The sequence below is a fragment of the Chaetodon trifascialis genome, chromosome 16, assembly GCF_039877785.1.
Source record: "Chaetodon trifascialis isolate fChaTrf1 chromosome 16, fChaTrf1.hap1, whole genome shotgun sequence".
Lineage (NCBI taxonomy): Eukaryota > Metazoa > Chordata > Actinopteri > Chaetodontiformes > Chaetodontidae > Chaetodon > Chaetodon trifascialis.
In genome coordinates, this window is record NC_092071.1 from 21,054,480 (window position 1) to 21,066,520 (window position 12,041).

Here is a 12,041-nt window from a genome sequence, read left to right on the forward strand (position 1 = left end):
CTTATTTATGAATTTCTATTAGCATTTTACAAGCCTGATTCCAAAGAAAGTTGGGATGCTCTGTAAAATATAAATAAAACAGAATGCGATCATTTGCTAATCCTTTCTGACGTACACTCAATTGCAAAAACAGCACTGAGACAATATATCTAATATTTGACCTCATCAGCTTCATTGATTCTTGTAAATATCTGCTCATTCTGAGTGTGATGCAGCAACACGTTTCAGAGACTGGGAAAGATGTGTTTAATGCTCCAGAAACACCAGTTTGGAAAATGAAAGGGCTGTCCCAACTTTTTGGAGGATGGTTGAATTAAGTGTACTACTACTGGTTTTTAAAGTTGTACTTTGTCTGTGTCTAATAACTCAATGCCCTGTTGGCTCATATCAGCTTGCACGGCTTAATCTACTGAACAGTGGGTGTTTTTCCTCATGTTACTGCAACGGTGTCTGGCTGCTTCCTGTTCTTCTGCATGCTTTGTCTTGAGAAAACTGACTTTGTTGCTATTGTTGACGTTTTGGCATCTGACTGCTCTGTTTGGATTTCTTACCCTGTCACTTCATCGCTTGAGGAACATCTTGCTAAAGGACTGCAGCTGAAAATGAGCTGGCTGGCTAACACTGGCACGAGTACAGGGGTGCTGACTAATGAACATTGTCCTCATACATAAACATAATGAAATTAAATGAAAGGCTTGTCAGCGTTCAGCTATCTGGACTCAGTAGTTCTCTGTGGACTCACATGTGCCCCCAGAGACAGTTCACCTTCAGCCTGAAGAGGGCAGTCACATCATGTCACACACGATCAGAGGACAGAGATACTGAAGCAACAAACTCCAGTACTACTGCTGTTAATAAATAATATCCATAAAAAAACTACCAGTAATAACACAGCTAACACTTTCGCCACTATTACTTTGATAATTGTGATAATACATTTATTTATATTAACTGATTACAGACTAATTATGTAGCCAGTTCACTTTCCAGTACTGCAAACCCTTTTCCAAGATAACATCATGTTTCAGAAGGTGGGTTCTTATCTTCCAGCTAGTCGTTCAGTTCAAATCATTTTTAGGAAAATCAAACTCAAAGTTAGTGGAAACCTGGAAACCTGTCACAGTGAACATCATATATCAGCCTGAATGTTTCCAGAGTTGCATGTTGTGCCATAACGACTCTTTGACTACAATAAAGGCAGACATGATCTTCATTGTGAAGGAGTTTATAGTCTTTTCAAAGTGATTTTCACTGTGTTGTAAAAATGAATGGAAACCGATGGATGTCTGGGTGGAAAGTGCAGAGCCACTGTTAGAATAGAAATGATCTAATAAATAAATAAGTCTGTGCTTTAATATCTGACTCACTGTATCATTTCAAATTCAGATTCCTTTTAGCGATACGAGAGTGTGGCCCAGAGTTCACACTGCAGCTACGAGTACACAAACAATGAATTCACCTTGCAGTTCCTTGCACAGAACTTTCCTCCATAGGATTTATGGATTTCAATTTTTTTTTCTCATTTATTTTTCAACTGGATAATCGTTGCTCAGCTTCAGTCCCTACACAATAAAAAACTTTGTTTTACTTTGGCCTGTGCACACATGCTACACTCGTGCACTTGGCCTGCACGTTTCCTCCCCTCTCCTTCCTTCCCAGACTTACCCACGATGTAAGAATACTCTTACAAGTACTGCATGCAAAATCCTGCTTAATAAGTAAAAGTATTATTAGCAAAATGTACTTTAAGTAAAAGTACTCTTTCAGTGGAGAAATGGCCCCTGTGACTAACATATTACTGCACATATAATAGACATATGTGACACTATTAGATTGTTGATACTGATGCACAAGCAGCAGGGTGAGGGTGAAGCCAGTTGAACTACTTTCTAAACAGTTAGGAGCAGTTAGGAAGTTCAGTGCAATGGTTCCAAACCAAAGGGCCCCAGATAAAGTGGAGGGGTTGTGAGATGAGTTTTGAGCACAAAGTAAAATTCAATGTTTTAGACTTTTGTCTAATTTTCCTCTTTTAGTAAGCTGTCACAAGCCACACAGGCTGGAAACCACTGTTTAATTTTATTTTATAAGAGTTTCCTTATGTAAACATCTGAAAAGTAGCTCAATATTATTGTTGTTGTTGAGTACAATATTTCCCTCTGGCTTGTAGTGGACTAAAAGTATAAAGTAGCATAAAATGGAAATACACATTTAAAGTACCAGTATCTCAAAACTGCACCTAAATACAAGACTTAAGTGAATAGACTTAGTTTTATTCCAGCACTGCTCTGCTCTCTACCCGCATGCATAGTTTGGTACAATTTAACACATAAATGCTGAAGAGTTTTTCCATAAATAAATCTGTGCAAGCATTTATCTGCCACACTGTAAATATGTTCAGTACCTTTAAGGGTGTAACTGTGTGCCGATTAACTCACACTCATGTAGCGCTCTGCTCGGGGCCTTCCTACAGGGCAGTCTGCTCTCATTTAAACAAAACGATACAGCTCACATGACTTCTGGCCAGATGTTTCATACCTCTGAAATGGAAACGTGAGCTACCCTCAGTTAATGACAGATGGATGAAAAGAGGTTCAAATGGGGAAAATAAGCTAAAAAGAAAAGCTCAAGACACTTGAGTTGCCCAGGAGGACGATCAAAATCTAACTTTCATAATGCCTCTATTTCTTCCCTGACTCTTAATCACTCTGCTCATATCAAAATTCATTTCCATGGTGTTTTTCGCTCTGATCTGAGCCAGTGGAGTGAGGGGGAGGAGGGAGGGGGAGGGTGGGGTGAGACAGGACAAAGCAAGAAATGTGGTAGAGAATGTGGTCCACATTTAATGGCGTTTAAATTGCGTTTGCTTGTTGTCCAAGAAAACACTGAGAGAAACCTTCTCTCCCCTTCACCTAAGTGCGAACAGTTTAATCAAACTCCATCAAGGTTCCCATGATCACTGTGGATGTGTTGCACAATGAGAACTCCCTCCCTTTTTGCCTGTGTGTGCAGTGAAGAATAAACAACTTATCTATGCAGGCAAATGGAAATTTGCAGAAAAAGTGGAGCATTTCTGCTGCAGATAAAGAGTTGGAGTGAAACCAAACCACCCAGATAGTCCTACCTCCATCTTTATCTGTGCCTACAGGAGGACCTCTCACACCCCGAACCGGCTCCCACACCCTAACTAGGCTGGCCGTCATGTCCCACTTAACCCTCAAAGAACATGTCGCAGTTCATATGCAGCAGCCATAAACAAAGACCTACTTACTGAACTGAATTATTGGATAAAATATTAAGAATTGCAGTCCTTCTCCCTCTGTAGGTTTACACTAGCTGTGATAAATGAACCTGACCTTAGAATAGTGGTGTAGAGGTATCTGAAGATGGGAGCACACTGTGAATATTTCTGTGTTAATGATTTGGTGTTGGAGCAGGTACATCCATCATCTGAGAAATCACTATCCTCAATACCTGAGCAAGAGGTGGCTATATTGTGTATTCCCATGTCTCCTGCACTACATGACTCTGATCTGCTTCAATTACTACTTAACAAGCTTCTGCAGCAATTTTGGGATTTGAATTCAATGAGTTCATAAGGTAGGGGGAGGGAAGGCAAAGCCTCCTCCAAGACTTATTTTCTCTCCACAGACAGCCTATTTTTAAAGGATGTAGACAAACTGTCAGGGATTAAAGACAAACTGCAGCAAACTACTACCTGCTCGATCACAGCCCAGGCATAATTTGATGCTGTGAGTTTGATATGCGGTGTCTGTGTGACACATCTAATAAAAAACTGATCTCAGCTCTCCATATCCTGGAATCTCGCTGAGCATATGAAAAAAAAGTTTAATAAGTCAGATAACATGACATCAGCTGACATACTGTAGTATTAAATTCCAACCCATGAAACCATCACGCATAAATCCAAAGGCTATGAGATTCAGAGGACTTAAGAGATGTTTAGTATAAGCGCTAAGCATTTTAATAGATAATCAAGAAATTCTGTTTTGGCTGACTGCTGGGGTCTTTTAATCAGACATGTGTGACCACGAAAGGTCAAAAGTCACTGTTAGATTCTGCACAGAGGTTTGGACATGAAGAATATTTAGAGAAATATGACAAATGTGTATTTGTGTTGCAAAAATCAACTCTGGTGCAAAATAATCATCAACTCCTGAAAATGGTAAGTTAATGATCTTTTAATGGTCTTTGTCTATGATATCAACTCAAACAGCTCTGTCTGCATTCATTCAGTCAGTCTAAATAACAGTCTGCATGCAGTAAAAATAAAAATGGGATTCATGTGTATTTTTCTGCCAATAAGGGTGTGGGCAATCATTGGACAGAGGCAACCAGGTTAGGACCTGATAAGAAAAAGTTGCCCCCGTGCTGTCTGGTCCACCCAGATGTCATCACAGTATGCTAATGAGCCTGCGGTCTTTAAGTGCCGGAGCCCAGCAGGCAGAGCAGTTGGGAGCCCGTGAACCAGACGTGGACGCATAGCAGCCATAAAATATGCGCACATGAAAGAAAGTGTCAGCGAGCCATAAAAGATGTCCCCACGCCGCTGCATGCAAAAAGGGTGAGTAAGTCAGACAGGGAGGAGGCGGCTGAGGCTGCGCTGGGCTCTGTGGCTCTGCAGCAGGTGACAGGGACGGTGGTGCAGGTTAAAAACGCTTTTTTTAAATAAATTTTGTCCTACAGTGTAGTTTTTAATGAAAGGGAATTTTACTCTGGCATCTGAATACATGCATTTTTAAAAATCTCCCGTATGATTCACATTTTCATTGGCCGACATTCACTGTATGCATCACTAATGAGTCGTCTACCTTTGCCTTGCAGATTACACACACAGCGGGAACTCGCTGATACACGTGTGTCTTGTGCCCTGGACAGGATATCATCTTATACTGTAAGTTTATTAAAGTGACACTACAGTATAGATGATGTACTATCCAGGGTTTCATTCCCCCTCCGGCTCTATCAGCACACACTCAGGCCTGACTGACTCCAGTAACCTGCACGCACTGCAGAGGAGGGCCGGCAAACCGTTACCATTACTGAGTTTTAGTAATGGTAAGGGTTCTTTGGCCCTCACTCAAAGTCTTCAGGAGCAGGAGGATGAAAAAAGCTGGTGACTGGTGTGTTATTCATGATCGTTTGGTTCCATTTTTGAGATGTACTTGTGGATGCATATAAAATAAAGCTCATGGCTTCCAAACAAATGCGTACCTCTTTATTTTTGGTAAAAGCAGGGTATCAGTGTTTTAAATATCCTGTGTTTGAAGGTTTACTTTAATCTGCTGGCAGACGTAGATCAGCTGTATTTTCAAGCAGCAGTTGGCTTGTCTAAGTGGTGATCTCTACTGCACAACCGGCTTGTCTAATCACTGGGAAGCAGCCGTTGCTCAGAGCAGGGAGAGCTTGAGGGGCGGACACAGCTTCTGTGAGACATTCGAGGCCTCTCCCCCACCCCGTCACCCTTGCTTTAGGCCACTAGCTGGTTATTCATCAAGATGCCCTGGATAGAGTAACCGTCAAGTTAACTCACAGGCTGCAGGAATGAATCCAATCACCATTATCTGACCCATTTTAGCATCAGGTTAGTGCTCCATTTTGCCATCCATTAGGGATACAATTCAGCCCTCGGGGGCAGAGCTGGGCTTTATAAGAGCCAAAAAAGCAGAGGGTGGATGAGGTGGGGGCAGGAAGAAGGAGGAGGAGGAGGAGAGAGGAAAAAGGGAAGAAGGCAGCAGAACAAAAAATGATAGTCGCGGGGATGGATGGCCACACTTCAAAGGCAGTGGAGAAGGCTAAAGTGATGTGGGAGTGGAGGGAACAGGGGTGGATGGTACATCAGGGACATTTGAGTGAACATGACTGTGCAGGTTCCGCTAGGCGCGAAGCGTGCGCCAAGTAAAAAGCTCTGAGAGCCAAAGATAAACCATCAGCCTTTTCACAGCTCGCCAAACCTGCTCAGCCATGAGCACACTGTCAAACTTGTGTCAAAGCATGCATTTGATGACAGTCTGTGTCATGTTTGTTGCCTAAAATATATCATTGCTAAATAAATTGCCAATAATTCATCGCAGCCTATTCTTCAGCTTGTGTAAGCTGCTCTTATTGGACAGAATCTCTCCACTTCACTGATTTAGAAACGTTAAATTTCTCCAAAGTTGGGGCAGTTTTCCAACAGCATCATAACAGCAGCTTACAGGTAACATCTTTCCATCTTTAATAATGCCTTATGAGATGGACAGGAAGGGATGCTGCTGATGCATGAAGACAGAGGATGCAAAAGTCAAACTTTACAGCACAACAATTTCTTTCCGATCTCAGTGGGAGCTCCAGGGCTGTGGATACACGCCACCTCGCAGGTCCACGTCTGACTCACAATGAGATCTTATCTCCCAAATGACTCTTCAGGTCTGTCCTTTGCAGGGAAAAATACAAGAGTCATTTCATCTCTTCAGGATGTCACCCTTGAAGTCTGTCCATCCTCTTCACTTCCTCAGTTTGACTGAGAGCTTCAGCTTTACTTCCCTCAGGAAGACCCGGCTCAGGTCCTCACCCACCTCTCGGGCGATCCGCGTTACAATCTGGCCGGCTGGGCCGATGATCATCTTCTGTAGACGCAAGAATGATAGAAACGTCAGGCGCCAGTGAATAGACAGGGACATAGTTTTATTTTGCAGCATCTCATTTGAGTAATGCAGGTTTAAAAGGCATAATCTTAAAAGGTTTTTTATCTGAAAGACTGTATTGAGCTCTCAAACACAAACATTTAGAATGAGTCAAAGATAGCTTTGCACCAGGAAAGAATAACGCATAAATGAGACTGGATTTCTTTGGTCAATCATCACTGTGTTCCACCTGCGCTGCGTTTCTGTAGTCACTGCTCTGTTGAATGTAAAAGCTAAAGAATGGTGCTGGTCTGAGTCTCTTCTTGGATGGAGGTCACTGGCCTTGAAACATTTCAGATGTAGCTTCAAATATTCTTTGCCATCAAATATGCATGGCTCAGAAAGGCTGCTCAAATATTTACAAGTTAAAAACACAAGGAAAAGGGAATGTGGAGGTATGGGGGAATGGCAAAGAAATATCAGAAGCCATTAGAGGCCACAGGTGTCAGTCATGGAGGATTTCACTTCCTCCAGGCACGTCTCTGCCACGGGCTCAGCATCTTGAAGCAGTCAAACAGTTATATTTCACACTGTGGTAAAGCAGTGTGTTTGTTCTGCATTCACATTATGTCTAATTACTGGAAAAAACTGCTTCTGAACTGAAGGAATCCTTCATTAGAGCATCCCGATTGTAATAACAAAGTCTAGATGAAACACAAGTAAAGGCACATAAAACACCAAAACACATGATGTAGTTATAATACAGTAAAAAAGCTAAATCAAATAAAATGTATGCTCAAGTGAGTAAGGCTTTGAATAAGCAGCTGGACTTCCAGATGTCTACAGATGAGTCAAAGCTCACAGGCCGAATAGATGCACGTCTCAGAAAGCCAGAAAAGCATAGAAAGCACTTACCATGTGAGCGTCTTTCTTGGCATAGAGTTTCACAGAAATATGGAGCTCATCATTTTCTCCATCTTGCCAGAATTCAATAGACTGAAAATAGAGAAAATGAAATAATAACAACGTGCTCACTTCTAGAAAAGTCAAAGTGGAGCTCCACATGGAACAGGAGATCTCAGCTGCTGCCTTTGAGCAGCGGTCATTACTACATGTCCCAGAATCCTTTGTGTATTAAAGATGTCCAACAGATGAGCGTGACTGGGACATCCAAATGTCAAATTTTTGAGTGTGTTTTTGCATTTGATTCTACTCAAGTGGATGAAAGAATACTACAAAAACAGCAGACACAGACCAACGTGCTAAATCACATGCAGAGTAGTGAAAATGATGCCAGAGATGGAAATGATACGGACAAAATGACCCGACGAAACGTTGCATCAAAGCACATGTCAGCACGTGGAGTGAAGGTGAGCATGAAAGGCTTCATAAACAGAGCCAGCGCAGGGAGATGTGAAGGGTGCAGTCAGTCAGCTGTCAGCTTATCAGCACATGAGACGTAGAGTGCCAAATTGGTTCATTAGTCACCTGCGTCACTGAATAGGGCACTTCCTGAGGCAGACATTCCAGAAGCTTCTCTCTGATGATGTTGGTGCAGACTTCCTCTGGACTCTGGTCTGTCAGGACCTCACTGTGGTACTGCCACGATCCTGGCTTGGCTGCAACCATGAAATAGCTCTACAACAAAAAGACAACAGCATGGTTGTTATCATCAAATACAAGGAAAATGAAAACTATCGCTGCAGTAAAGCCACTTTATAAAACTGACAAATACTTTAAACTAGGGTTGGGGAAGCGCCATACACAGGCCGTGAGATCATTTGATCCAGCCCACGAGGCAATTCATGACTACGAGAAAGCAATTCCTGTTTTTCATCAATACAGAAAATAACATAAACAAAAGGAACTTTGCTACGCCCCTTAATGTGGAACCAGATGATGTTTCTAACAACCTTCAACATGAAATCATTGAGCTGCATTGAGGCATCCCCTCCTCTGGCCATCGCATATGCACAAGAAGCTTCTCAGGTGCTGCCGAATTTCTCTCTCATCATAAAGGTACAATGATAGATAGATGTTTGGAAGATGTGTTTATGATACAAACAGGAATTCTTGCTATGACCATAGTCTTAAATGTACCTTAAGTGTGTCCACGTCCTCTTTGTCCACAGAGGAGAGCATGAAGACGTCCTTGAAGTGAGGCCAGCCCTGCTGGTCGCTGAGCGCCTTCAGCTGCTCTTTGCTCAGCAGAGTTTGGAGAGACTTTGTCTCAGCGCTGTCCCCGGGCCCTACGGTGTCCTCATCAACCGATAATTCTGAATCCCCGTTTGGCCTCTTTTCAGCCCACGGAGGTTTGATCACTGGCCTGACGTGCATTCTGTGTCCATTCACCACTCCACACGTCAACACAGCTGTGACGTTCAGCAGCTTGTCCTTCGCCCCAACCAGGTCTACCTGTAAGCCAGAGGAGCACCAGTGAACACATCGGTCAGACTCTTTCTTTGAATGTTTTGCCAAGTGTTCAGGGAAAGTCTAATGATAGTCTATATTTTTCTTATTGTCAAAGCCCATGAAAAGACCAAAACCAACAGTAAACAGATCATGTTCTTTCATTGTTATCAACATGGGCACTGGAGTTTTACTCACTGGAGCAGTAAATGTGGATTAATTCACACCTCAAAATACTCCCGAATAAACGCACTATTAAACACTGTTTGATTAAAGTTTCCTGAAGGTTTCCTGATGGCAGTGTATGCAGCGTGTATTACTCTGGGGAAGGATACCTTATTGAGGACCAGGACTGCAGGGATGTCAGGGTGCTGAGCCAGGCATTTGAGCACCTCAAAGTCAAGCCTGTTGCGCGCCCATCTGTCGGCCACATCCACCACGACCACCACTGAGAAAGGACGCAGTTCTAATTATAAGCCCTTGAAACTCACACTATATTTTACTCTCGCCATTAAATCATCAAGAAAACTGCAGCTCAGGTTCAACTAATAAAAAGGCTCAGAGTAAATTTATGTCATACTTAGGTCAGCTTCTTTGACTGTGATCCAGGGATCCACAAGCAAAGACTTCTCCAGCTGGTGTCTGTGGAAACAGAGGGTCCATCCATACATTACACCGCATGATAATACTGCAAAATACCAAAAATCTCAAAAAGAAAGGTACCTTTTAACCTTGGATACAGTGGTGAGACCAGGAGTGTCCAGCAAAACCTACAAAACATACAAACATATGACTGACTTCAGGCTTTTCAATGGTATTATTCCATTACAGCAGAGGAGAAGAGAAAAAGCTCTTACTATCTGCGTATTGTCCTCTGTGAGGACGCCCAGGGCACGAGACCGTGTCGTGTGCACTTTCTTGGACACAGCAAACACCTTCAAGAAAAAACAATTAACTTTACAAAGTGAGCACTACCTCCTCCTCCTCCTCCTCCTCCTCCTCCTCAGGCAGACAGACGGACTCATTATCGTGTGCAGATTTAAAAAAGAGACAATTAAAACAAAAACCTTTCTGCCGAGGAGCTGATTGGTCAATGTGGACTTCCCAGAATTTGGGGCACCTATGATGGCCACTTTCAAAATCTTTGAGTTGTCAGGCTGATCTGGGTGCCTCATCAACAAAGAAATCTGTTCACCTGAAAACACACACACATAATGAATCGAGTACATTTGACAGCAGTAAGGAGAGGAACGAGATGATGAGGCCAGAAAGATCAGATGAGTTTAGGGATGTAAATCTGTGGGGCGCTGGTCTGATTACCGCTGTCTGGAGGAACTGAGGCAGGAAGGCGATATAAACTGCCGTCTGCCTCTGCGGCTTTGCCTTTCAGCAGTCTTTTGAGAAACGCCTCTGATGTAATAAAACAAGCAGGAGTGAAGATGAATCCGCTGCCCCCTCCTCGGCCACAGGCAGTGTTTCCTGTAAAGACATCAACATCTCCATCACCCGGGCTGAAAGGTGACCAATTCTGCTTCCTCTGATGTTCATATGACACATGCATCCAGATGCTCCTCCTCTTCATGACTCACACATTAAATTAACTGCAGTACAATGTGAGTGTGTGTGCACACTGACTGGTCCTTTAGGACCACAGACGTAGACACTGAGACGATGAGTTGATTAGTCCATCAGTTTTATATCTGTAAATATCATTGAGGTTCAGGCAGTTTGAAGACCACAACTTCTTTGATTTGAGGAGACTTCGACCCTTCCCCTGATGGATGTGAAAGAGACCTTCTTCTGTTAAACTCCACACATCACTCTGATCTGTGAAGCCCAAACATCCAGGTGAAGAAACAGGAAATGAAACACATTTTTGAGAGGAAACGAGACTTTAAACTCTGCCACATCCTCAGAGGGTAAAGTATCAGCATAACACGTTTGATTGAATCGGGAAGTTTCCTAAAAAAGGGAAGAAAACGTTGAATTTTATCAAAATAATTCACTCGTGTTTGTAGTGATGGGTGTGTTGAGTGTTGATGTAGCATTAGCTCGCACAGGTAGTTTGCTCTTATCAGGAGGAAAATCTAATATTTTTTCATTCGTTGTTGTTGTTGTTGTTGTCATTTATTCTGTCTGCGTCCTGTCTATCATCCCACACATCGCCTGACATGACATTTTAAATCACGTATCAGTGAACAGTCTGTGGTCCAGAGGAGCAAAGAGGTGCTCTGATTCATTTTGCCGCTCAGCATCCTCAAAACGTCAGTGGGCGCGACTGAGCTGAAGGTCACGTATTCCCATTTTTAACTTGTCCTATGCTTTACAAGCAACCCAGCGTGTTTCCTTGCTAAAAAAATCTAATAAGTGAGCAGCAGAAGAAGCTGTTTGTGACTGACCCGCTGCGAGCAGCCATGACGCACTTTCCTGCCGAGCAGCTGCGACGACCCGCCTGGAGAGGACGGCGGGCTGTGTGAGAAGCCGAGCGCAGCTTCTGAGAGCCATGGAGCTTCACCGCTGCTACTGCCGTCCTCCAGCTGATGTGACAACACGAACCGTTTCAGAGGTGAGTCCCTTGTTTACTGTCACATTGCCTACTGGGTGACACCATGTTGTTTTGACCAAAGAGAAACGTCTTCCGCTCTTAAGAGCGTCCTCACAGAGGCTTCGGGTGAACGCTACACCGCCCCCTAGCGACCAATATGTCAACTACAAAATATTCCTACACTGTCTGTGTTAACTGTTACACTTACGTTAGTCAAAAGGTTGTGGTCCTCAGAGCTTTTACAGTCGAATACTGATTTGACCACGCAGCCCTGGTTAAATGAGTTTTGACAGAAGAAACTCAGATTGAAATGTCTCTTGTTTGACATGGCTTGAGTTCTTTATTTGTTTATGTTGATGTTAAACATCCATCTGACTCCACAAAGATTGCACCATTAGAATAAGCTTCAGTTCCTAAAGCACAAAAAAAAACCAAAAAACCAAAACAGATCAGGGTCGCAGTGA

General features: G+C 43.0%; 1 protein-coding gene across 1 annotated transcript; it reads right to left on the reverse strand.

Moving 5' to 3' along the window:
* Window positions 1-4,575: 4,575 nt before the first annotated feature.
* On the reverse strand, window positions 4,576-11,665 carry eral1 (Era-like 12S mitochondrial rRNA chaperone 1). The gene is made up of 11 exons (XM_070983346.1): window positions 11,432-11,665; window positions 10,353-10,511; window positions 10,100-10,227; window positions 9,890-9,967; window positions 9,756-9,802; window positions 9,613-9,674; window positions 9,368-9,480; window positions 8,724-9,038; window positions 8,112-8,261; window positions 7,539-7,619; window positions 4,576-6,626 (listed from the first exon to the last, which is right to left on the reverse strand). Exons 1-11 carry the CDS (start codon window positions 11,535-11,537, stop codon window positions 6,504-6,506), a joined length of 1,362 nt encoding a protein of 453 aa, XP_070839447.1. The 5' UTR covers window positions 11,538-11,665; the 3' UTR covers window positions 4,576-6,503.
* Between the last annotated feature and the right edge of the window lie 376 nt (window positions 11,666-12,041).

Coding starts and splice junctions, on each gene's coding strand:
- eral1 (XM_070983346.1), bottom strand. CDS start 11,537: ATGGCTCTCAGAAGCTGCGCTCGGCTTCTCACACAGCCCGCCGTCCTC. Junction 9,481..9,612: donor AGTCAAAGAAGCTGACCTAA/GTATGACATAAA, acceptor GTCCTTTCTCAG/TGGTGGTCGTGGTGGATGTG. Junction 7,620..8,111: donor TGCCCTATTCAGTGACGCAG/GTGACTAATGAA, acceptor CTCTATTTTCAG/TCTATTGAATTCTGGCAAGA.